At 49.4% G+C, this 24,443-nt stretch overlaps 4 protein-coding genes across 4 annotated transcripts; 1 reads left to right on the top strand and 3 right to left on the bottom strand.

The window, feature by feature from the left end:
* Nucleotides 1-3,706: 3,706 nt before the first annotated feature.
* Pdw03_6814 (reverse transcriptase) lies at nt 3,707-6,148 on the bottom strand (the record flags this gene model as incomplete). Its single annotated transcript, XM_066101461.1, has 1 exon — nt 3,707-6,148. The coding sequence occupies one exon, from the start codon at nt 6,146-6,148 to the stop codon at nt 3,707-3,709; it is 2,442 nt and encodes an 813-aa protein (XP_065956544.1).
* Nucleotides 6,149-9,334: 3,186 nt separating this feature from the next.
* Nucleotides 9,335-10,633, bottom strand: Pdw03_6813 (Zinc finger, C2H2-type/integrase, DNA-binding; the record flags this gene model as incomplete). Its single annotated transcript, XM_014681159.2, has 3 exons — nt 9,335-10,105; nt 10,155-10,294; nt 10,345-10,633. The coding sequence occupies 3 exons, from the start codon at nt 10,631-10,633 to the stop codon at nt 9,335-9,337; spliced, it is 1,200 nt and encodes a 399-aa protein (XP_014536645.2).
* A 5,459-nt stretch (nt 10,634-16,092) lies between these two features.
* Nucleotides 16,093-17,520, bottom strand: Pdw03_6812 (Fringe-like; the record flags this gene model as incomplete). The annotated part of the gene is made up of 1 exon (XM_014681161.1): nt 16,093-17,520. The coding sequence occupies one exon, from the start codon at nt 17,518-17,520 to the stop codon at nt 16,093-16,095; it is 1,428 nt and encodes a 475-aa protein (XP_014536647.1).
* Nucleotides 17,521-22,268: 4,748 nt separating this feature from the next.
* On the top strand, nt 22,269-24,374 carry Pdw03_6811 (Signal recognition particle protein, putative; the record flags this gene model as incomplete). The annotated part of the gene is made up of 4 exons (XM_014681162.1): nt 22,269-22,589; nt 22,653-22,926; nt 22,982-23,126; nt 23,177-24,374. The coding sequence occupies 4 exons, from the start codon at nt 22,269-22,271 to the stop codon at nt 24,372-24,374; spliced, it is 1,938 nt and encodes a 645-aa protein (XP_014536648.1).
* Nucleotides 24,375-24,443: the final 69 nt, after the last annotated feature.

The following is a 24,443-nucleotide window of genomic DNA, read 5'->3' as shown; positions in this document are numbered from 1 at the left end:
TTGGATCTTTTATTATGCCCTTGTGTTTTGGGGGAGAGAGAGAGGGGGGGGGGGGGGGGGGGGGGGGTTTCATTTGTAACTCTTTCTGTGCCTTTGCAGTTTTGGCCCCCCCTTCTCCTCCTCTCATATTGGGTGCTGAACTGGTCACTTCCAGTCGATCCCGACATAAATTAGTTGTGGCAAACCTGAATGAGATGAAGTTCCCGAGTTCCCCGTAAGCAGAGGGGAAGGGTAAGAGGAATGACCCTAGTCTACTGAACCTGGACAATATTTCTTCATAAGCAGAGGGGAATACCGTGGATCCCTTGCGCCATTCGGCTTATTCTACACCTGTCTAGTCTGAGACAAGGGGAAAAATAATCACCAGATTATAAACTCCCAATGTCTTGCGATCTACGCAGATCTGGGCCTGCAGAACTGTCGGCTCCGAAAATCCTCTTTCGTCATTGGGGTTCTAACAGGGGACTTGGAACCATTTCCAATGTCGACTGTATGATGGAGTATTTAGAATGAATCTACAAAATCCCACACATGACACACATGATTCCATGAAGATCCAATCTGTAGGCTATATAGCTATATACATAATCACCCAACAGTGCCATCCCCAAAGCGACAGTGCCACTTCCGTTCCCTCCACCAACCCGGCCACCCCCTAATTCTAACGAACGTCGATGATGCCACAACAGCCACCATAATCGCCTCGCTAACAAAAACAGCACCCGTGATCGCAACGGGATCCGACGCGATTGCCGCAACGATCCAGGTCGATGCTCACACCTTGATTAAAGCCCAAAACCTGACCGCGAGAGCCGCAATCGCCGCCCTCCGCGCTATCCACCTCTTCCCATCCACTGACCGTCGATGTGCAAGATGGCCACAATGATACCCCTCCGAGTTGGCAGATACTATTAAACAAGTTATCGCGCTAGGCGCCGTGAGCTGTCATCTCGAAGATTTGGACGAGACTGGCGTGCTGCGGTCAGTGGATGAGGCCGTGGCGTGGGTTGCTGTTTAGGCGAGGGAAGCCGGGGTTCCGGATCTCGTGGTGATAGGACCGACGTGTTATTGACGGAGAGAGAAAAAGCGTTACTGGAGGCAGGTGCGACGGCAGTTTTTGTTTGGGGTGGGCCGAGTAGGGGTGGGGTGTTTTGAGGGCGGAGGGTAAGAAGTTGGTTGATGCCCTAGAGGGTATGGTTAATGGTAAGACGGATTTGAGAAAGGGATTCATAGGGGTGATGGAGATTCGGGCATTGGACGTTGCAAGGATCAGTGTTGGGCCGGAGCTGTGGCGAACTGCCAGGGAAGCATTTACTGAGCGGGCCGAGCAAAATGTTGGCGATGTGAGTACTTGTGTCATTCTAATTGTCTAGACAAATCCATGACTTTATTACTTGGTGAGTCATAGGTTAGGCATTCAAGCCCTCGTCTGGGTCCTGCATCCCGAAAAATAACTGTCTGGCCTTAATTCAGTACACGGTCATTGATTGATCCCGAAGATGTTGTACATTGGCTGGAGGCATTCTGATAGATCACGATCCTGTGTCATGATCACCTCCGGCTACACAGCCTACTGATGCAGGTATTCCTATAACAGCAGTGTCCATCAGCAACGCAAGGCTCATTATCCTCGCTACAGGGCGGCCAATAATCATCCGTCGATCAACGTTGGTTAGCATCCCAGTAGCCCGAGCAGCATTGGTTGTTCGGAGTGCCGAAACTCACCGGATCTTCGAAGTAGTGGTAAGTGACGTACGTTTGATGTTGGGTTGGGGGTGTAGTCTCCCAATACCTATAGTAGACTCCCGTGCAGGTGGGTGTTGGGACACAGGTTCTGATGGTTCTTCTCGCGGTGGAGGCAATGTCGACTGGTAGAGTCATTACATGGAATCGCGCATTCGATTTTCTCATCTCTGATCATCGAGAGACGATTAGCGTCTCAAGCCATGTGTCGGTGCAGATTAAGCAATATTGAGCCTAGAGATCGAGAATAAAATAAACAATGTACTTGCCGCTGTCAATCAAATCCAGATTCATCGTAGCTACTTGCAATCTAGCGAGGAGTTCCAAGTGATTGGATTCCCAGGAAATGTGTGGTGTCAGAGACATACTTCTGTCACTCACATCGTTCATGGCATTCCTGAGAAAGTGATTCGATCTTAACACGAGATGTCCAAGCAAATCCGCACGTACGCAATGAATTAGATCCAAGTCCAATCTGGATTCCCTTCCAGCCATTGCATCTGATACTTCTGACGCAGTCAAAAGAAGATTAACAGAGCTGGCGGCTAATGTTTGGATTTTTGGAATCATCGATCGGGAGCTCACACATGTGAGATATATCTGCACCACCAGGGTGGTAACTGTTGAGATAGCCACTGGGCTTAATGCCTTATTTGCTAAACCTCTCCTAATTTTAGAGGCAGCTTCCTGTTTGACAATAGAACAACAACCGATCTTCTCTTTCTTTGCTCCCTGTAGTCAGATCAGTTACTACTCGAACAGCCTCAATGCTAGCTAGGTGATAGCAACCCCTGCAGACCTTTCTTGAAGTTTCAAGAAAGCGAGAGGACGTTCTCATACGCTCTAGCTGACAACGGGCAACTTTCTGGGATGACGCGGCTCAGTGGCAAAAGGGTTGATTGTCGTTTCTTTGGACCGGTTGGGGAGTCAGGGGATGCCTGGGAATCGAAAATCACGCCGCTTGATGAAACAGAGAAATAGACCATGGAAGGTCTTGTACTGCAAGGAATGGAGGAAGGGCACTGGAATGGGACCATATCGAGCGACGGGGGGGTTATAAGTTTCTGCTGATTCTAGAACATTATGTTTCATCTCCGTGTTCCATTATAACCCTGACATGAGCCCGGAGAATGAGTACCATTTGGATGAGAGCATCACATGTATGGGCTATTCTCACCCCCCCATGGCCGCGGCCTCAAATCCTACCCCAGCTAGTATCCCTCATATCACCGTTAGTGCCATTTAAACAGGATCAACTTTTTGCCTTCGTTTTGTCCTTGGGGCTCGTTTAAAGACAGAGTGAGTCACCTCCCATGTAGGAATCTATGTACAACATCCATTGCAGGCATTATCGAGCATCAACAGACGAATACGACTACAACCCGAAGCTAACAAAGACCACCAGCTTCCCCGCATGTGTGCGCCTGCATTTTTGACATGGACGGGCTTTTCTCAACTTCGAGGACACAGTTGGTCTCTCGACAAGCCAATTACTGGAAAAGCAGGGGAGGCCCCCTTTAACTCGGTCGCTTCAAGCCCAGCTCAGGGGTGTCACGAACTCGATGTATGGAGACTTATTCCACGACTGGTCAAGTTTCCGATCTCCCGCGAGCAGTTGGCCCGCGAGTCTAGTGCAGGCATACAACTGCATTTTTCCAGACTGGAGGCCGCTTCCTAGTGAGGAGAAGGTTTTGTCAAGCCCAAGCCATACACGGAGTGCTTCTTCTGAGGACACGATTGAGGTAGCTTTGGCTTCCAGTACCAAGGCTTGTGGTTACAATTTGAAAACTTCGGGCCGACATTGTTATGGAATTAAGCTGGTTGTGGTAAAGATGATCTTATTACTGTAGAGTTGTTGCGTATGGATAAGTACGCTGCTTAATAATACGTATGTCATCATCCATCCCTCACAACTGCCCCCGTTGAAAGCGTGCTGCCGCCCTCGGTAGCATCGGATGTGTGTCTAAAAGTCCATTGCAAGCTGGTCGTGCGGGGAAAGGGGCGTCTGTGGTGGCGGCCGGACCAAGGTAGCAATTGCCCCCACTTCCGCCTTAATTGTCTCATCCTTCATAGTTTCAAAGCATCGGTCGACAAGCATGAGGCCCTCAGCAAAAGCAATGGCATCACGAACGGCGTTAAGGGAAGTTCCGAGCCCTTCCCGCATCGCGCGTACCACGCGCGGGTCCCCTTCAACGAAGCGGGCGCGGAAATCGATCAGTCCAGCGTGGTCAAGGGAAGTAATCCGCGTAAGATTTGTACTAGTACCAACGTATTGCCATAGTGCCTCGACAGCTAACAGCAGAGATATGACTGGGCCGACGAGGTCGGGGGCGCCATCGATTTGGCTAATTCGAAAACGGAGGTCCGTATTTTGTAGTGGTCCAGAGCGGGGTTTTGCGATAGCAACCCGTCCCCAAGAAGGGATGTGTGCATCAGACGTAATATTCTCCTCTCTCTCCTTTTCGCGGCGGGCGCGTCGTCGTTGACGAGCAGTAGGGTTGCCGAATGAGTCGAGGATCTCGTACATGTCTTCCCATGGGATAAGCTTGAGCTTGGCTGCGTGCTGTGCTGGGGGGTCTTGGTTTGGGAATGGTCTTCCGTAGGTGAAAGCCTGACCGTCGAAGCTTGGCTCCGGAACAGTTTGCCAGGTCTGGTCGTATGGTCTGTTATCGGGGAAGGCAGTAGAGGGGAAGTCGTTAGCTGTGTCACAGATACGTTCGCGGAAGCCGTCGAGGTCCTGCAGACGGGCGTATGCTAGGTCTTTCTTTGCCTTAGTCTGGTAGATTAAGGCGTACGCCGTCGGATTGTTGTTCATGATAAATCGGCACGCCACCTTATTTTGGCCGCGGCTGATAGTGGCCACATGGACTAGGTTAACCGGCCCGTTTGTACAGTCGGGCTTTGGGTAGGTAGTGGTAGGTGTGAGATCCTCTGTCACGGAGTAACATGGTTGGTCATGGTCGTCCTCGTTGTCCTCGTTGTCCTGAAAAGGAGGGGCCTGCCAGTACGCTTGAGGATCCTCCTCAGGGTACTCCGCATAGCTGTTGTGTTCCTCATCTACGTAATACGCGTCAGTGTGGGGGTCATAGAAGTGCTGGCCGTCGTAAAACGCTGGCAAGCTCTCGTCGGGAGGAGCAACTTCCTGTGGCTCCGCTTGGTATGCTGCGGCTGGCCGAGCGCGTGGCTGCCGCGCTACGTAGCCTGTGTTGGAGTAACCGGCTTGATTCCACGGCTTGTCAGAGAGCAAGAGCTGGCCGGCTTGGTTGGTCTGGCCCTGAGGCTGCTGCTGACGCGGCTGGTAGGCTCCTTGTGGTTGTTGCCGCTGAGGCGGTACGTAAGACGTACGCTGAGCCTGGGTTTGAGGAACATTTGACGGTGGCTGGTAAGCGTTCCTAGGGAACCGCTGCTGTGATTGACGTTGTACGTTGGGAATCGAATTCCACATAAGCTGGCGATTGTCAGTTTGTGTGTCCCGTGGCCGGAAGGGTAGCTGGTATGCTTGTTCTCCACGACCGTAGGCGTAACCTGCGTTACGAGGATTATACTGGGGCTGGCGTTGCTGACCTTGGTAACGAACTGATTGGGGCTGCGTCTGACGCTGCATCGGTCGGGCGCGTTGCGACATCTCATACCACTGTCCATAACGCAAATCTAAGTCTGCCATGAACTGCGAGATCGTGGTAGCTGGGCTGGGTTCCCGTATGTCACGCTGAAGTGCTGGTTCAAGACGTGTCCACACTAGGCGGAGCACTGTTGTAGTACCTGTTATCTCGGCTGCTTGGGTGTCTCGCAACATGTTTTGGGCCCATTCTGTAACACTGCGCCCTGCGCGTACGTCCCGCCAGGAGTAGACTGATGACGGTGCCATCACTTTGACGATCGCCTCTGTGGCGCGCGGCTTGAACCGTCTTTCAAGGGTAGCGAACCAGCCCAACTGCAGAGAGCGGACACTTAAATCCTGCCTCTCTTCGTCTGACAGCTCCGCGCTGTACCATCGAGCTGCTGCCTCCCGCAGGCACGATGGTAGGTTCGCTCGGACCACTTCCTCAGATTTCAACGGGATCAATGCCTTTAGCTGGTTGATGAAGGCATAAACATTCGTGTAGTACGTGGTTCCCCGAAGAGTGCGTACATGTACGTCTGACGTAGGGTCAGGTGTGAAGTAACCTTCGTCCGTCTTCCAGTGCGCGGTGCTATGTGGTGCATCCTGTCCGTCTCGACCCGGTGGCCCGCGGATATCGTCACGACGCGCCCTGATGACTTCGTCAACTATTGCTCGAACGTTGTCGACCTCGCGTGTACGAGCTCGAGTAAGCGCGTCATCAAGGATTTCATGCAGTTCAGCCCTCGACAGGGTGATGTTGGACGAAGGTCCCTGCGGGACGTCCTGCTGTGTGCCCTGCATTGGGGCTAGTGGGGTAGTGAGCTGAGGGAGGCGTAAGTTGTATGCGAAGCGTAGGTGATCTTGTAGGTGATCTGAACCCTTCCACCGCTGGTAACCCAGGGGCTTAGCGACCGGAAAATTCGGTGACCGTATGGTATGCCTAACCAGAGGACCTCTGGCTTAATCAGGACATGCTACCAATGTGTTATGGAATTAAGCTGGTTGTGGTAAAGATGATCTTATTACTATAGAGTTGTTGCGTAGGATAAGTACGCTGCTTAATAATACGTATGTCATCATCCATCCCTCACAGACATCGAAACGACTGCTGAACTTCTTCCGATCGGATAGAAAGGTTCTGGGTGATGATCTACGGGTGCGAGAGGGCCGAGGAAAGCCAGCACCTGACATTTATCTACTCGCGCTGCAGTCGTTGAGCTCTGGGATAAGCTCTGAAGAAAAGAACATGCTGCCCAGCAAATGCTTGGTCTTCGGAGATAGCAAAACTAGTGTAGAGGCTAGAAGTCCTAGGATGAGAGTTGTTGGGGTTTCGCATCCAGATGTGGCGGTTGAGTATCAGCCGATGCACAAGGATGTCCTGGCTGAGAAGGCCGGAAAGATTGAATCTCGGTGATGACTGGCAGCGATGAGAGGTTGAGGGTGACTGGGCTGAAGGTATACCGAGTTGAGAGGACTTTGATTAAGGGAGGTCCGGCCTCGATGTGACATCTCAAAAAGTTTTACGGAATAGCTTTTGACTCTATTTGGCATTCATGGAACGTTAGTGATCTACTTATTACTATGAAAATTGAGAAGAAGAAGAAGAAGAAGAAGAAGAAGAAGAAGAAGAAGAAGAAGAAGAAGCGGCCCATCAACGAGCCCAAAAAACAACCATCTCGTCAAAGTCCTCCATGGTTAGGCTCTTCAAATCTCGATTATCCTTGGTGATCTCCTCAAGTGACAAACATCTCTCCAGGCAATCGAACCCTTTTGCACCTTTCCCATCATCGCCAACAGCTTTCCCTTGAAGAAAGTAGTGCGAGCGATCCCGTTCTTATCTGCACTTGGATCAACCGACCAAATTTCCAGCGCGCGGTTGATCATTGCACTCAGAGAAGTCAGAAAAGTGTTCAGCAACTTCATGGGTGATTTTTGCAGTTCAAAAGTCCCTCTCCTCCATCTTGCGCACATGGCGCTACGCTGTGCGAGGGTATGGAGATTGCCAGTAGCATGTAGGTTGTAGGATTAGGCCAGTCCGGACATTTTCCCCACCATTCTTTCCCAAGGCCTTCTCTCTACTTCGTCCCCGCCAGGCTAACCGGCTTACCGGCTAACCAGAAGAAGCGGGTTGCACTCTTCAAGCTTACCCTAAAAAAGAAGGGCCCAGCGGTCTCCAACGGGCCAGTGCACCACAACTCCATAGTTAATCTTGACCGCCTGGCTCACCGCCGGTTTTGTTTAATTATCTACTCCGTACTTTTTTTTTTTTTTTATCAAATTGGTACAACCGCGGATAATTGGCTCTTGGAATCCAAGTCGTATCCTTCTTTTACACTTCTTTTGCGAGATAATCACTCTAGTTTAACTAGTCAGTTCTGTAAATTAAAAATAGAGAGAGTTAGATCCTCGAGAATTAGATTTTTTTTAAAAAAAAGTATAGATAACGGACCTGAAATGAAATGTTATATATAGAAAAGTCTCTCATGTGAAGTGTACTTTTTTTTTACCGCCTTTATCCTTAAAAAAAGACGGTTTTTTTAAAAAAAAAAAAAAACATTAAAAGACATTAAAAAGGACACTTAAGTGACCGACTATTCTGAAATAAGCATAGGTTGAATTTCAGTATTAGTTGACTACAACATAGGTCACCACCCAGGTAGATGATCGAGAAATCAAGCATCAAGAACCTGAGAACTGAACTTTAAGAAACAAGATCGGCGTGACATGGATGTCATTAGATCTAAATCGACAACCCAGTTGACTGTAGCCAAAATGAGTGATGGTGCGTTGGAGACTGCCGTAAACCGAGCCCTTATTGGTACACTTGGCACACCGAATGTACGGAAGAAGATAGGGAGTGTCGTGGCCGCAAGCTTTGAAACATTGTGAGACCCAATATACCAAATTCTAGGCTAAGGAACCACTTTCATTGCTACCCTGGCGTTTTCCGCCAGGATGTGGTCCTAACTCTCCACGTGGCACCTGGCGAAACTAATCCGATAGGTTTTTCTTTTTTTTGGGGGGGGGGGGGGGGGGGGGGGTTGGATTAACCTGGACAGGAGATGGGCAAAAGGAGATCTCCTAGTTCGGACTCCCTTGTTGAGCAGAGCATACAGAGTAGTTCTACCTGATTGGAGTTCTCCCACATCGTCATGTAGCTGCGTTGGAAACGTGGTCTCGAATTCCTACGTTCTGAGACGCAGAAAGGACCCAGTCGCGCAAAAAATCCCATGTAGAGTTCAGCCTTCATGTCAGCATGATAGTAACACTACAATCGGGGAGACTGCAACACTGGCGAAGTGTTGGTGCGATCTAAGAGGAGACAAGAGTTCCATGAATGTCGATCATACAGAGACACACAAGCGCTCGCGAAGGACGACCTCATGAGAAAGATGGTATTGGACAGAGAGCAGCCTAAACCCGCAAAGGACACTGTGAAGAGAGGAATCAAAAGAGCAAGGCAATAATTAAAATATCTGAAACAACAAGAGAAAAGCAGCAACATCGACTAAGCACGCAGAACTAAATGCCAACCGGACACCAGCATCAGGAGATTCCATAAAACAAACCCAAACCCGTCCCGAACCCATCCATACCCAAGACAATTGCTAGTCCGAACCTCTATCTATTCTCATGGATGCAGTTCCTCATCTGATCGTGTCTCGGTTAATGTCATCCGCAAGCATTTAACAAAAGAAAATGGAGGGGGGTGTTGCAAAGGCGAGATGACACATTGAAACAAAACAATAAATCGCAGATTTGGAAACACGATCAGACCGTCCGACTCCTTCCAGTGCGCTGGTTTCCCATCAATACAAGTACAAACGGATAAGAAAATGCATGCAAAACAAAGGAAATAAGAAATCAATCGAGAGGCATAGATGTGTTCTCTCGTGGGAATCAAGGGGCTTATGCAATGAAGTTATAAAACAAAGAAAATGGTGGAAAATTCGAAGCGGTTGCGACACACTTGGGTTGTGAATCGCGTCATACAGCAGTGGACCATGCGTGGTCACCTCGGGGCTTCATTTCGTAGTTCTCTGGCTCGGTGCTGGTAGGCCGACGAATGGTTGAGTTGGGGAAGTACATGTGGGGCGGCATCGATGTCGGATACGCGGGGCCAGTAGGCTCAGGGTAAGTGAAGTCGTTGGCCGATCCGGGCGATGGCATACTTCCGTGGGACGGCGAGGCCCACCCAAGACTAGTCATGTGTGGACTACCATTCACGCTATTGGGGCGGTGGTCACTGTTGGCCGGGGGCTCAAGAGGTTGAGGCGGAGCGTAGGGATGCGAGGTCATGGATGGCCGGGTGTGGGGCGCACTGCCGTAGCTGGACAGTGAAGGAGAGGTCGCTGTTGGGGAAGCTCGGGGGCTGCCTTGGGGGAAATCTCCACGCACATGAGGCGGGATAGGACCGGTACCCATGTAGTAATCGCCGGCAGAGCGGTGCATGTTTAGCGGCGGGAGCTCACCACCAGGTGACATGGACGAGTGCTGCGCAGGTGACGGCGTAGAATGAATAGAAGCGTGCTCGGAAAACATTCCTTCGCCAGGACGTCCCCGATCCTTATTTTGCCGCAACTGAGCCTCTGTTTCAGCGGCGGCTTCTTCAATGGTCCCGGTGTGGTGGTTTTGGTGGCGTGTCAACGTCGTACGGCGGGTGAAGGTCTTCTGACAGTTGGCGTACGGGCATTTATATGGTCGCTTGCCAGAGTGGATGCGGCGATGTCTGGCCAGCGAAGAAGAGTCGCTAAAGGGCTGAACCAAGATTAGATCTAACCAAAACAAAGAGAGGAAAGACACACACCTTGCCACATCTCTCACACATATGAGGCTTCTCTCCGGTGTGGACACGCGAGTGTACCGTCAAAGCTGAGCGTTGAATGAACTGCTTCCCACATCCTGGCCACTCGCAAGCGTGGGGTCTAACTCCGGTGTGAATACGCTCTAAAGAATTGTCAGTGGCCGCATCTCTGATGATTGTGGAGGATACATACCGTGTCGAGCAAGGTCGCTACGCCGGGCAAAGCCCTTGTTGCAGGTTGAGCAGTGGAAAGTCTTTGGTGGTGGTTCAATTCCTGCTCTACCCTGTGGAACAGGTTCCTGCTGCATCTGGGGATCGCCAGCGTATCCCGCAGGGGCGTAAGCCATGTTCCGAGGGGTTGAACCCGTGGGCTGTGCATAATAGAAAGAATCGGCCAGTCCGGCATCCATTTGCATGGGTGGGGGGCCGTGAGGAGGGTATGCGTTGACCGGGTGGTCGGAGCCACCTGATTCGCTCTTCATGGTGGGCGAAGCTCCGGTGTGTAACTGTGCACTCTGTTGAAAGTACTGTTGTTGTAACTGCGCTTCGGCGGCGGCGGCGGCTGCAGCGGAGTTTTTCCTGTTCAGGATGGTCGTGAAGTCCATGACCCGACCCAGCAAGTAGCCAAGGGACCGCGGTCAAGGACTGCTTTCGAAGACGTCCTTCGGCAGACCTTCCACGACTAGTATTCCGACGAAGTCTGATGGGTAATTGGATTCGAAGTCCTTTACGCGTAAGGACTGGCTGATGAAGGGGGGCAGGTCGTTGGGAGTGAGATTCGGATCACAAGTAGCAAGCTCTGCAAGTTGCGATAAAGTCAGAACCAGTTACCAGGAAAATCGATCGACCTCGATTGTGCCAAAACTCCGCGAGTGCACAGCTCGTGGGAAGGACATGGACCAGAAACTCACCGTGCGTGAACCTGTTTTACACTTTATGTCTTGGACAGTCGCTCAGCGAAGAATGGAACGGGGTTGATTCTCCACTTTTCTGCAGTGGAATGCAAGGTTGCGTAAGAGGTATCGAACGATGTGCTTTCTGGAAAAAAAAAAAGAGCTAAGCTCGCCTCAGAGAATAATGTTGTGGTCGGCTAGAGGCGGAACGCGCGATCGGTTGTTGGCGAAGATGGAAGAAAGATCGGTCTGCTATCCCAGTCAAGATTCCTATGCGGTACTTAAAAGGGCGACGGTCAGCATGAAACGAATATCAAGACGATGATTGCGATTCCGCCTTGTTTCCATCCCAGTATTGTAAGCTGGTAATCGTCTCGCCTGTGCGCTACGGACCTCGGTGAGGGAGACCAGTCATAACACGAAGTTCTAGGAAAACGAAAACGAAAATACTAGCACAATTGGGAAAATTGTCCGTGTCCACAAAACCCAAGATCACAGAGTAGCCAGAGAGGGTTGGGCAGCCAAGGCGAATAGGCGAGATGCGTCATCGGCAAATCGCGGTCAAGGGAAGTGAAGGAAACACCAAAACACACCTTTTGAGGGAAGCTCGAGGTTTCAAGATAGTCTGAAGAGTCGAGGGCGAAAGGAAGAGGTCCGAGGGAATTTGGCAGGAATTCGCGCAGACCAGGTAAGTGGGGAAGTAAGGGAAAATGTAGACAAAGAAAGATGAAGATTGAAGATGAAAAGAAGAAAGGAAGAGGGTTAAAAAGTAGATGAGAAAGGGGGGGGGGGGAGAAGAAGAAATAGGAAATATGATTATTGCACATTTAGGTGATTTAGGTGTGGTAGGTGCCACTGCCTCTTGCATCTTTGTACATCATTTTATTTACATCATTTTTTGGGGGGACTTTTTGGGAATTTTTTTTTTTGGTTTTGGATGTTTTTGATTAAGCATTTAGTGAGTCCTTAGTGAGTATTTAGTGAGTGTTTCCAGTATTCAAGTAATATAATCCCAATTTCATGTCTGACTTTTTTTACTATATTGCACTTCCCACATACAATATAGTTATTCCAAGTTTATACTCACATATAAGACATTCCCCAACACTCTCCTAAACTCAGCTCCCTTTCTAGAAGGGCTAGCTCTCCCTAGTCGGACCCAGCGAAGCCCGCTAGAAGGAAACCTGACCGCACCAGAAGGATCCACAACGTGCCCTGCTCCCCGTGCGAAAATGGATACCAAAGGCCGATCCCAACAATTTCCGAATTTTTTTTTTTTTCCCTCAATATGGCCTCCTGAAATTTCTCTCTGGATATACCCTGTAATGTGACGTTCATTCCCCAGACCATGACCCAAATTAAGGATAGAATCGGACTAACAGGGAACTAATGTACTCCGTATGTAGGTGTTAATCAAGTTCCACTCACAGTATGAAAGGGGGGCCGAACTACGACCCCTGAAGCTAAACAGAAAATGCATACATTTCCAATCTTCCGGACTTTGTGATTAAAAATCTAGAGAGAAAAAAAAAATTTGGAAAAAGCAAGGGCAAAAAAGCCAAAAACGAAGAAAATAATGAAAAAGAAAAGAAATGGAAGACTCCGGTGATCAACCATGACATGCAGGTTTCTCATGGTGCGACACAAGAAGTGATTATACTTATCTTTATGTTGGGAGATTACCTCGATAGTCTATCCCAGCTACTGTTAGCTGTTATGCAAAATCGAGATATACCTTCTAGAAGAGTTTCCGCAATCACGACAGTAACCTTGTACTCCGTACCTCACGCAGCATATATAGGTTACAATGTCAACACTGTTGGTAGGACGAACTCACCTCAACTTTCTATTCTCACCTTCCTACCTGAACTCTGACGATCCTGCAGTGGATCTAACCCGGTGTGCATAGGTAATGGAATCTCACCCGCCCCTTTTTCCCTTCCGGGGGCACTACAAGGCTCCGGCTGGCCTTCAGCCTCTAGGAACCCACTCCACTGCCACAAAAGACGGCACGGATAGCTCTGCCAAGCCTTCTCCTTACCTTCCAGAAGGCCGCCAGAAGGGTTTTGGAACATCCGTAGAAGCCGTAGAAGCCGTGGAAAGAAAAAAAAAAGAGAAGAAACGCGCGGCCCATCCTACGCACGGTTCGAAGCCTTACCAGGGGATTCTCCCTGAGCCTGTTCACTCTACCTTTCACATCGAGGAATTAATGTAGGAATAAAATAAACACAGCCTAACTTATGTTGTATATTCGTTTAGAAGGAAATTAGAATAGAATCCCAAAAAAAGGGGGGTCGGGGCACCAGGATGACAAGTCCAGTCATACTCTGACCAGGTGACTTTTCAGGGCAGTTCTTCATTGGCGTGATCTTCTATCCTCTCACGGTCTCTCTCTCTCGCACACACACCTACCGTTCTCAGCCCCTGGCGAAGCTAAAACACACCCCTGGTGACTGTGACGAAAGTGACGACACCGATCATCCTGTACACTGCACTTGCCAAGTTTGGTCTAACCCGGGTATCCTGCGGGGAGTTGTATATTACCTCCCTTCGATATTCTCAGGTAAGAATATCTAGCATGCAGATCCGTGCAAAGCCGAATAAATAAGGCGCTGGCGTCTTGGGGATTTGATAAACCAATGACTGACAAGCTGAACTTATTATAGTTCGCCGTTGTTTTCCTTGATTCTGCGCAATCGCCAGTAAACCCGAAAATCGAACTAAGGCGGGTCAGGCCGACGCACATTGGATGGCTCGACACGGGGCGGTTCCCACATGGTTGTGGCTGAGACGTGTCTTGGTGTATCACGTCCACGCTAGTCTCCATTTTTCTATTAGTAGAACATGTCCTTGAGCCTGTAAGCTGCCCCTAGAATGGGACATGTCCTGTACATGTCAGTTTTGGGTGTGTTTTATGGCTGCAAGGTTAGGTTCTGACAAATGAGGTGCGATTCCTCCCTTCCCCAGGCCCCTGGGGTGACTCTTGTGACTCTGTGCATATTGACCGTGGAAGATCAGACACGGCCCCATTTTGTTGCACAACATGCATAATCAGATATACAACAAATGCACTCCGTGCAAAGAGACAAAAAATCCACAAAATCCAGGAACAGCCGTTGACGCTATGACCAAAAGGCCCATTTTTCAGTCTCTCCTGTCGTAGATTCCACTCTGATGTCACACTCCTCCCTGGGGAAATTGAGCACTGGCCCACTGATGTGCCTAACTCATCACACCAAGGTAAATAGTCACCGATAAGTCAACACTAGCTCGTCTCAGCCTGCTGCGCGAGTTCCAACTGCAGAATGCTAATATGCCTGATAACACCCAAATATACTCCGTATAAAAAACACGTGGCGTAGAAGATGACCCTGAAGCAATGTGTTCCACTATACCCATCTCTAATTCTAGTTTCGACTGCCTTCCGAAGACTCAAAAACGCACATCTGTGTGATGGAACTTGATTCAGATTGTTGGTCACTGTCAGTGGGGAGTCTCCATCTCTCACTGGCCCCAAAAGATCAACTAGCCCTGGATTATTTACATTGGTCTTAAATGATTTTACTGCCTACGGAGTACTGCTTGCTCCACTTGGTCTCACATCCATTTTATTGTGCATGATATCTATGATCGACGTTCAACGCCGATCGATCTTCAGGGGTTCCATAGGATCTTCGCTAGGTCACGGTCTTCCCCTACAATATCCTCCGTGCGAAATGTTACTGGTTCAAGCCGTTATTGTCATCAATAGACGGTGGTCAGATAGAACCCCGTGTGTTCGCGGAGTTGCGCACATTCCTGAAAGAGGCTTGATTCTTTCTCGATCTCGAAGCCTCTGGCTGGTATATTAAATCCAAAATCTACGGTATTCTGGGTGTTTGATCTAGTCGAACATTGCAGCTGTGGCGTTTAATTAAGTAGGCCAGGTCTTGAACACATACCTCTGGATGATAGGGTGGAAAATACATCGAACGACAAACCACATGGTTGACACTGAATTACAACGCATGTTAAACACGCCACAAAAGATCAAATATAGGGCATATCCACATGGGCAGATGCAAGGGACCGGACTTTTTTTATCGGTTCCATGGTACGGGACAACGTCTATCGGTGAGCTATGGCCTTCAGGGGTTTGACAGCATTGCTTGCCATGGTAGACAGGCGGGTAAGACCCGCCTGTTCCTTTTTCTTTATTTGCATTTCAAAAGCCTAGCTTTGCAGGTTTGTGTTAGAATAGCCACGAGACCTACCAAGAGCAAGTAGCCTACGGAATACTCAAGAGGATCGTTTCTCAGAACTATCTGTCAAACCTCAAATACGGCCTCCCTAGGCCATAAACAGGAACCTTGGTTTTTGTTATGGTCTAGTGGAAAAGTACGCTGTATTTCGTTCAACAGTTATGAGCCCGGATTGTTCCCGCCATGTCCGAAACGGTCAAAAAATCAGAATTATCGAAGTTCACGGTTCGAACCATCGATCAACCCAAAAAAATGCCTTCACAAAAAGACGGAAGCGCTTATCCAACCCCACTCAGAGTCAAAGAGGAATTCGCTGCAGCGATAAGACAAAAAGGAGATGGGAGAAAAAAAATGGACGAAGAAGCATACAATACGACTGAAAAACCAATACCGAACATGTATACGACATGGCATCCCTCGAAGTTACAACATCGATGCATCCCCTGGGGGGTGTGTCAAACCTCAAATACGGCCTCCCTAGGCCATAAACAGGAACCTTGGTTTTTGTTATGGTCTAGTGGAAAAGTACGCTGTATTTCGTTCAACACTATCTCTTAACCAAGCTATGGTTTTGCAGCATGAGAGGTAATCCAAAACATCCATATCACATTATTAAACTCATTAGAGTGGACAGCAGGTGTGCCTATCATCAATAAACCATAAAACTCCACTCCATGCAAAGTGGCATTCCTTTCCCTATGCACCTGAAAGTGGGCTCATTGTCCCAGTAGACCGCCGGAGCCCACAGAGAAATTTAAACGACCCCGTGCATGTTCCATACAATTACAAGGCAAAACAGATTTATACTTACCTCTTGCGCCACGTCAACTCCAAAATTTGATCACCGTTCTTCTCATCGCGCATGATATACCACTGAGTGACACGGTCATTCTGCTCGTGGACGGCATCCTGTAACTGGAAGGTCTGTTTGTGCTCATCCTTGCGGCGGAGGGGGCCCAATTCGTGCAGGTAAGATTCCACGCTAGCGCCATTGTGGGGGTCCCAGGTCTGCTCCATGGCTAGATCGTCCTGATCCGGGTCGGCGTGATATTTGATGACTGAGAATCCGTTCGTCAGGATCCAACCGTCGCCAAAGTGCCATTTGCGGAGGAGGCAGCTGTCGCCGCATAGCTCGGCAACCACCGCTAGCTTTGGCATGTCGGCGTGGAACCAGGACTTCCAGTGGTGCACTGTGAGCGGGGGCTCGCGGCCAGACTCAAAGAAACCAGAGGCGTCGTGCATCAGGTCCAACTGCCGCAGACGGTGGTCCACTGTCAGCCGGGTCTGGGTGTAGCGGTAGACGCACATGGCGATGCGGCGATCGCCTGTAAAATCCATTGCAGCGCACCTGTCGTACACGTTGGTGATTTCTGCCAAGAGGGGTTTTGATAAGAAGACGCCCGCGCCTCCAAATCCAATTATTCCGAATGTCACAATCTGCGGCATAGACTCTGACAATCCGCCGATATACATGGAGGTGGTATGATCGTACTTGGCGAGCGCGTCCACTAATCTGGGCATCGACAAGAAGAATGTGTCGTCGTCGATGATACAGCCCCATTGAGTGGTTTCCCGAGCATTTTCCTTCAAAAGAGGGATAAGTGCGAAGTATCGGTTGAGGTAGTGATCGTCCGACTCTATGATGTAAAGGTTAATCCCCAGTGCGTCGGCCTTGGCCTTGGCATCCCGGATTCCGTTTCCCGAGCGATCCGGTTCAATCAGTGCGAAAATACGAGTGCGCGAGTACCCGGCCCAGTGAGCGAATGCATCCAAAGACTCATTCAATCTCTCAATATCAGTCGCGACTCCAAAATCGATATGTGCTGCATCCGCTAATTTCGGCGGCCGAGGAACCCGCAGGGATACTGATGTGGGAATTGAGCACCCGTCCGCCGCTCCCTCGGTTCCCCTCGGCTCTTCCAGGAATGGCTGTTCCAGCCACTGTGTGTAGGGGACTGGCTCATCCGTTATATCGAGCACAATCTCTCGACGGGTGTATTGGGCAACTTTAACAACGTTCATGGATGCTAATCTGTCGTAATCGAGAAGGCACGCGACAGAGGCGGCGAGGGTGATGTTGGCAGCTGTCTGCAGAGGCAGCTTCACTGGCTCGGCCGAGGGCCATAGTACGGCGGCAAACCCTATTACGAACACGAAGACAATTCCATACCGCAGCACCTTTTTCCAGGCCAATAATGCCCCTGGAACGGAGCCATCCTGGGCGCTGAATAGCATCTTTTGTGTTGTGAGATTGTTTTGTGAGATTTGGTCGGTGTCTACCGCATTGCGGAGACAACAATTTGGTCTAGAACACAAAAATGGGCCCACGGTGGGGATGAAAGTGTAGTATCAAAATACCTAATTGAATTGGAGAGGGTTGAAGAAGAGGGAGAGCGGAAGAGGATCAGGAGAGAAAATAGAAGAATTTGAAACTCCAGGCCAAGGGACGATCCATGGAAAATGGCCAGGGCCAATTCTCCAAGGGGCCAGACGATGACGTCTGAAGGGCTCCATTTGGCGGAAGTCACGTGCTACTTACAGGGGACCTGGAAATGATCTGTCCAAGTTGAAAAAAGGAAAATCTTGATAGAAGCATAGTTTGATAACAACTCCCCTCTTTCAACACTATCGACCGTTGTCGGTTTCCAATTCACAAAGCAATGTACAAAGTACTCAGTGCCGAGTCAACCCTGCAAATGCCAAGACCAACTCAGCACAAATTCCGTCTTCTTACTCGTCTTCTGATCCCTCCGGTCCCCACATCCGCGCGTCCTCTACCCGTGTCTAACTCCGACCAGTTGGCTTTGACAAGCCAAGACACTACTTTGTCCTTCATTAACACTGCAGTAGAGTCCAACGGAGTAAAATCCAGAAAACCGTTGGTGTGCAGGATGACAGTTGCTATATGGTATGATTTTTTGGAGCCTCCCCGGCACAGCTGGAGCTTGGTTGACCCACACCCTCGCTCGGCCCCACTGTCTTGATTGAAGATCCGTCGATGATTTCCCAAGCCTCTTACTCTTCTCTCACGAGAACCCGTGGATCTTTCTTTTCAAGCATGACCAATGTGTTATTCGCACTGTACATCGTATAAGGTCGAGTCGACCTTGCCAATGCCAATGGGGCTTACTGGAGTTCTACTCGCAGAAAGCCTATCTGTCTTGCGCATTGTTGATGTGGATTCTTTTTGTTCTTCTCCGGATTCCACCCGCATAATTTTCCTCAAGATGCGTAGGTGGCCAGCATAGAGGTACTACAACATAGACGGGCGAACGGCGGATCCCACGGGGTCTGGACCATTCATGCTCTTTGTAACCATCTTGGTGCTAAGGCCAATAGATCAGTGCGGAATCGAAATTCAATTAGGGATTATAGACTCACATTCATAGATGCTATAAGTACATTGATCAGCATCGATCGGGTAGCCTAGCCTATCCTTAATAGAAATCCTCCGCAGTTTGTGTTGTTAACATGTGCGTCAACCGATAGAGCATGTGATCCCATAGGCGGTCCCAGTTCCATAAGCTATCAGGTCCCCCATTGATTTTCAAAAGGTTCGTCTGAGTTCAGACTTCGTCCGATCTCCTTCGATGTCTATTTACTGTCCAGATAAAGAGACTGGAGCACGTGGCCAGCTTTGAGTCCATGCTAACTGAAAGGGGCGTCATTCCAGAAATCAGACCCATTTCTCGCTGGATCTCTATGATATGTACCTGGTGTAATAATTTCCTTGACACGCGCCCCATGGCTATAGAGAATTTTCGCCGTGGATTATCTTCTGGAAGTCCCTATAGCATATTTCTGGGTAGCCACTGTGTATCAGCAAGTTTCTATGTGCTCCTGGAAGATAGAAGTAGGCATTGCGCTCCTAAAGGAACCTCTGTGGCTTCTGTTTTACAAAATCAGCGGACTTTTCGAAAAAAATGGTAGGAATGACCGGTGAATCTGGCGTCTATTTTCGAATAGTCAGTAGTACTCAAAGTCCTGGAAAATTTGAGAAAACATTTGAGCGGGTTGCCAATACTGAAGTCTTGTGCTGCAGGATTGTCAGGAGACCTACCAAAATTCAATATCCGTAAAATTCGAAAGGGACTACACCTATGTTCCTCGACCCTGGGATACCATGACTCCAATGTCTTATCGTTGAAAAGTTTGGCCATGCCCCGGAACTTACATGGAGTAAACTGGGCCTCTATCTGCTTCAAACCCTCGAAATCATCTGCAAAGATAGGGATGCTCTCGCATTTGGCATTAACCAAGAAGACTTCATCCTCGCCACCGGAGTGTAATGACAGCTCCATGACAAGAGACTGGAGTTTCTATTTGAGATTTTCGGTCCGTTCCGTGTCATTCCATGCACTTAGGATAATGGCTGATCGAGGTTTGTACTGCAAGTCATGCGGCGAAGAGGATGGTTGTTGCGATGAGAGGGTGCGTGCATCAGAACGAGAGTGGATTGGCAGGGTGAGGTTTGACTGGGACTAAATAAGGGGGGAGGTGGGAGGTTGAAATGATTGACTTGGTAAAGATGTTTTGGGCTTCGATTGAGCTGAAAGTTACCTTTTTGGTTACCTAGTTAAATGGGCACCAAATCTTGGGTTCTGCCACGATAGAATTTCACCCCCCTATATATTGTGAGTTAGCAGTGTAATCAAGTTGTTCTCGCTCGATGTCACATTACACTTGTAGGCAAAATAGGAAGGACTCTCCATCTGTTTACCGGCTCTTGGGCGTACACTTTGTCGAGTCCTCCACTCATGTCTAGTCCATATGTACTAACATGATATGCAATTATAACAATCTTTTCTACAGATGTGTCATTCAAGGGCTGGTTAGGACTCAAACCAACGAATGTGGGCTATTTGCACGAGATGAGTATGTACATCTGCTGTTACCATGGACTGAGTTCTATATGACATGCAGAAGTACAAGTTATAGTTCGACATTAAACCCAGCACCTAGGTTGGGATCTCGGTCTCACATGGGGGTGACTCTTCCGGTATAATATTTTGACAATGCTTTTGAATCTCACACACGATTGGCAGAGTGTGGTCATGATTCTAATTGCAAGCCCTGCGCGGTAGGCTCTAGTCAGTCGATGGCTATGTCACTTGTAATCTAACAAGAACAAAACTCTTCCTAGGTCTCAATGTGTTCCACTAGCATTTCTCCTTCCTAGAATCATTCGTCATCATCCCTACTTGTGCTCGTGTAGAACTAATGGCCACCCATCCATCATAGGAATGTTGGCCCATGGCTTAAGCCCAAGCGGGATTATGCTTTCTTCTTAAGGGTATTGCCCTTGAGATCATCTCTTTAAGTCTCTTAACCACGGCTTTTGCCTCGGACGAACGCTATCTCCCATTGGAGAACAGGGCACGGATCTTCTGTGATGTCTGTGCTGGCAGGGGTGCCTCGCGATAATGCGCGGAAATTTCCATCTGCGTCAGCAACAAAATTGTTTGATCAGTGGAGCAGCTGTATCAGCTCTCATACAGGAGCAGTTTCGATAGTACCTGGAGGTGGAGCCGTTGCACATATATTTGTGGTTAGTTTGAAATCGATATGCCGCCTATTAGTCTATGCTGTCGTTTGATGGCACCGGCGAGGGCGCCAGCTACTGTTACAACTCCATGCTTATAGGTCCAAACGCTGCTAAGAAGGTGCGAGTAATAATTTTCACAGGTTGAATGGGTATCATAATCCCCGATGTCGGAATTGCATGCTAATTCAAGGAAGAATCCAACACTACGTACACTACGTCTTCTCTTGAGGCCACCGATACCGACACTTTGCTATCACGAAAAAGAAAATCAACAATATCAATGAAACAAAAGAGACATTAATCGGCGTAGCGGTTGTTGTCCCTCTTGCGGCTATTGCCCTTTTCTCTAGTTTAGAGGCTTTCTCGGAAACGAGAAGGAGAAAAACGGGCATGTGTTGAGCTGTTCAACCGATTCAGTCGTTTCAGCCATTCCAAAACGTGGGGGCTAATAACTGCAGCTTTGAACTTGGCGAATTGACCGCATCTTCACATAAGCCCGCGGAACTATACGATGGCTTAGTCCGTTGGTAGCCAAAGAGACAAAGAAAGGCAACCGCCTGGTCCTGCAAATTGGCAACAGTAGCAGTTGCCATACTTTGGACCTGGGCAAATTCCAGCTCCATTCAGTTCTCTGAGATTAGCAGAGGTAGCTCGTCGCCAGGACCCGCGGTTGTTCAAGGCAGTCCTCTCTCGCTGATCTGTTTTTCTGCACTCTGTCCCACCAGTCTAATGGATAACATGCGGTATTGGATATTGCTAGACAACATATAATTGACAAGGCTTCAAATAATACAGGTTAGCTCGGTGAATTATGATCGGCCATGCATGTAAATCGGGATGGACCCTAGCGTTGTCCTGTCTATTTCGATGTCTCTATTCCCTACGTTCCGCGTAGCTGTATTAACTGCCTCTGTAGGAGTATTGCGGCTGTAGCTATCTGAAGTCCCCAATTGTTTCCTCGCGTGGGCCTTGTAACTTCTCAATCGTCAAATTTTTTTTTACGATGGCAAATTTGGCGGAGTAAGTTTTGTTCTTTAGAAAATATGTTGGGACCCCTATACTGAGCTGTTGATTTTTAAATTTATGGCATTGACTAACATTGATATAGATTGGTGACGATGCAAGCAGCATTTGAGAAAGCACTCCATTTTTGATATGGTTGGCAGAAGTACTCAGCAGGCAGCAAATAGGATAGACTGGTAAAAGAGGGAACGGAAGATCAAGATTGGGCACGTGAGCTACGGTAGGGCACACGGCGTTGAGTGCAGAAACTCCCCATCGGGGAAAGACCAGTTCCGCACATTGATACAGTTGATCTGGGGAAATCGGCAACAGTGTTCTTTGAAGAAATCTTACGGCATTACCTTTATCTGACATTGAAGTTGACGTCTTCTTCACTACCATAATACCCCCTTGAAGTTCTCGACCAACCCCCGCCATGGTTGCGCAATCGCTGGCCTCGCTATTGCAGCGGGCATCGATTGATGACCACGAGGAAGTCCTCCAGTCGTGCAATGCAGTCCTCACAAAATCAAAGTCCGATTTGCAAGCGCAGCACATGAAAGTTGTTGCCCTATTGAAGCTTGACCGTTACGAAGAAGCTCTCAAGACATTCCAGGCCGGAGGCGATGCGCTGAAGCAGAGTGCAAGCTTGGAATACGCCTATGCATCATACAAGTGCGGGAAGCTTGAAGAAGCCACAAAGGCCTTGAATTGCACATCGTCTGGGCGTGGTGCTAGTCACCTCGAGGCACAAGTGGTATGGTGCCCCATCTGTCCTGTCGCTGCTTCAGGACCCATATTAACTGTATTGTCACAACAGCGCTATCGTGCCGAGAACTTCCGACGGGCAGCCGAGATTTACGAACAACTTTCGAAGGATACGACATCTTTCGGCCACGAGATTAACGACCTGAACATCAATTCGTGGGCTACCGATGCCCAGCTTCAATGGAAAGGGGAGACGGAATTCGTGCGCCACGACCGACTATCGAGGGAGGACTTGGAATCATTCGAAACAACCTACAACGCAGCTTGCCTGAACATTGCAAAGGGAGCATTCAAGCAGAGCGAGGTCTTGCTCAACCGAGCTCAAAGTTAGCATGGCGTAGTGTTGCCCTAGACTAGGATTTATACTGACGTTTTGCATAGATATCTGCCGGACATCGGAGGACCTTACACTCGAGGAAAAGGCCGCAGAGCTGCTGCCAATCGCAGTGCAGCAACTTTATGTCCTGATTCAACTTGAAAAGTTTGAAGAGGCCGAGGCGGTTCTCAAAGATATCTCCGTGGACAAGTACGTTGAATCATACCCACTCGAACCTTGTTACTTACAAAATTTCCTAGCATTACTGAGTTGTCAACCAAAAAAATTGCCCGCAACAATATTGTCCTCGCTCGTTCGACTGCTGTCAATCCCTACGTCCTATACAAGGCTCTCCATGACACTCCAGATGCCACAGACAACGATCGGTTGTTTGAATTCCAAGATCGTGATCTGGTGGGGAACTCTCACGCCGCAGATCTTCATGTCCAGAAATACGATGGCATAATCCGGTCCACAGCCAAGGCACAGTCAACACGTTCAAGCCCATCTACCAACACCATCACCAACCTTCTCTCTGTATACAATGCCGCAGCACACGCGGAAGGCGAAATCGGCTCTAAAGCGCTTAGACATATCGTCCCATTGCTGGAGCGACGGCCCACAGACATCGGGCTTCTTCTGACTGTGGTACAGCTCTATGTCAGTATCGGCAACACTACCTCTGCTATCACAGCCATGGAGCGAACCCTTCACAGCCTCGAGGGGTCAAACGAGTCCGTCCGCTTCAACCCAGGCCTTCTTAGCATCCTCGTCTCCCTGTATCAGCGCGAAGGTCGCATGATCCAGATCCGCACCACCCTCGCACAAGCCGCCTCCTATTGGCGCACGAAGCCCGAGCCCCCTGCGTCCCTCCTCCGCGCAGCAGCAGCTTCCCTCCTGCACTCTGAAGACCGTACCGACCTAGCCACAGCCGGTGATATATTCCGTGCACTGCGCCATCAAGACCCCAATGACCGCGTCGCCATTGCCGGCTATGTCGCTTCACAAGCAACCCTGGATTATGCGCAGGTCGAGTCCGAGCTGAACCGCCTGCCGGCAGTCAGCGACCTGATTGCTGACATTGACGTCTCAGCTCTAGAATCCGCCGGCATCTCTCCTTCCGCCTCCTCGGTTGCCGCGGCCGCTGCTGCCTTTGCTGGTGCCCGAAAGCGCACCGCAGCTAGCGACGATCGCGCCAACAAGCGTGTTCGCAAGTCCCGTCTGCCCAAGGACTTCGATCCCGCCAAGAAACCAGACCCGGAGCGCTGGCTGCCTGTGCGTGACCGCTCTTCTTACAGGCCCAAGGGCAAGAAGGGTAAGCAGCGTGCTGCGGCACTCACACAGGGTGGTCCTGTCAATGAGAAGGCGGAAGAGTCTCCCGCCCAGCAGCAGCAAAAGTCAGGCGGTGGCGGTGGCGGCTCTAATGCTAAGAAGAATAAGAAGAAGGGCAAGCGATAGTGTGATTTTAGATAGATAGATCATCGCTTGAATGCTACCTACGATACATCGCACTCAGGTATGTAGCTA

The sequence above is a fragment of the Penicillium digitatum genome, chromosome 2, assembly GCF_016767815.1.
Source record: "Penicillium digitatum chromosome 2, complete sequence".
NCBI classification, from domain to species: domain Eukaryota; kingdom Fungi; phylum Ascomycota; class Eurotiomycetes; order Eurotiales; family Aspergillaceae; genus Penicillium; species Penicillium digitatum.
This window is presented reverse-complemented; position numbering and strand designations above follow the sequence as displayed.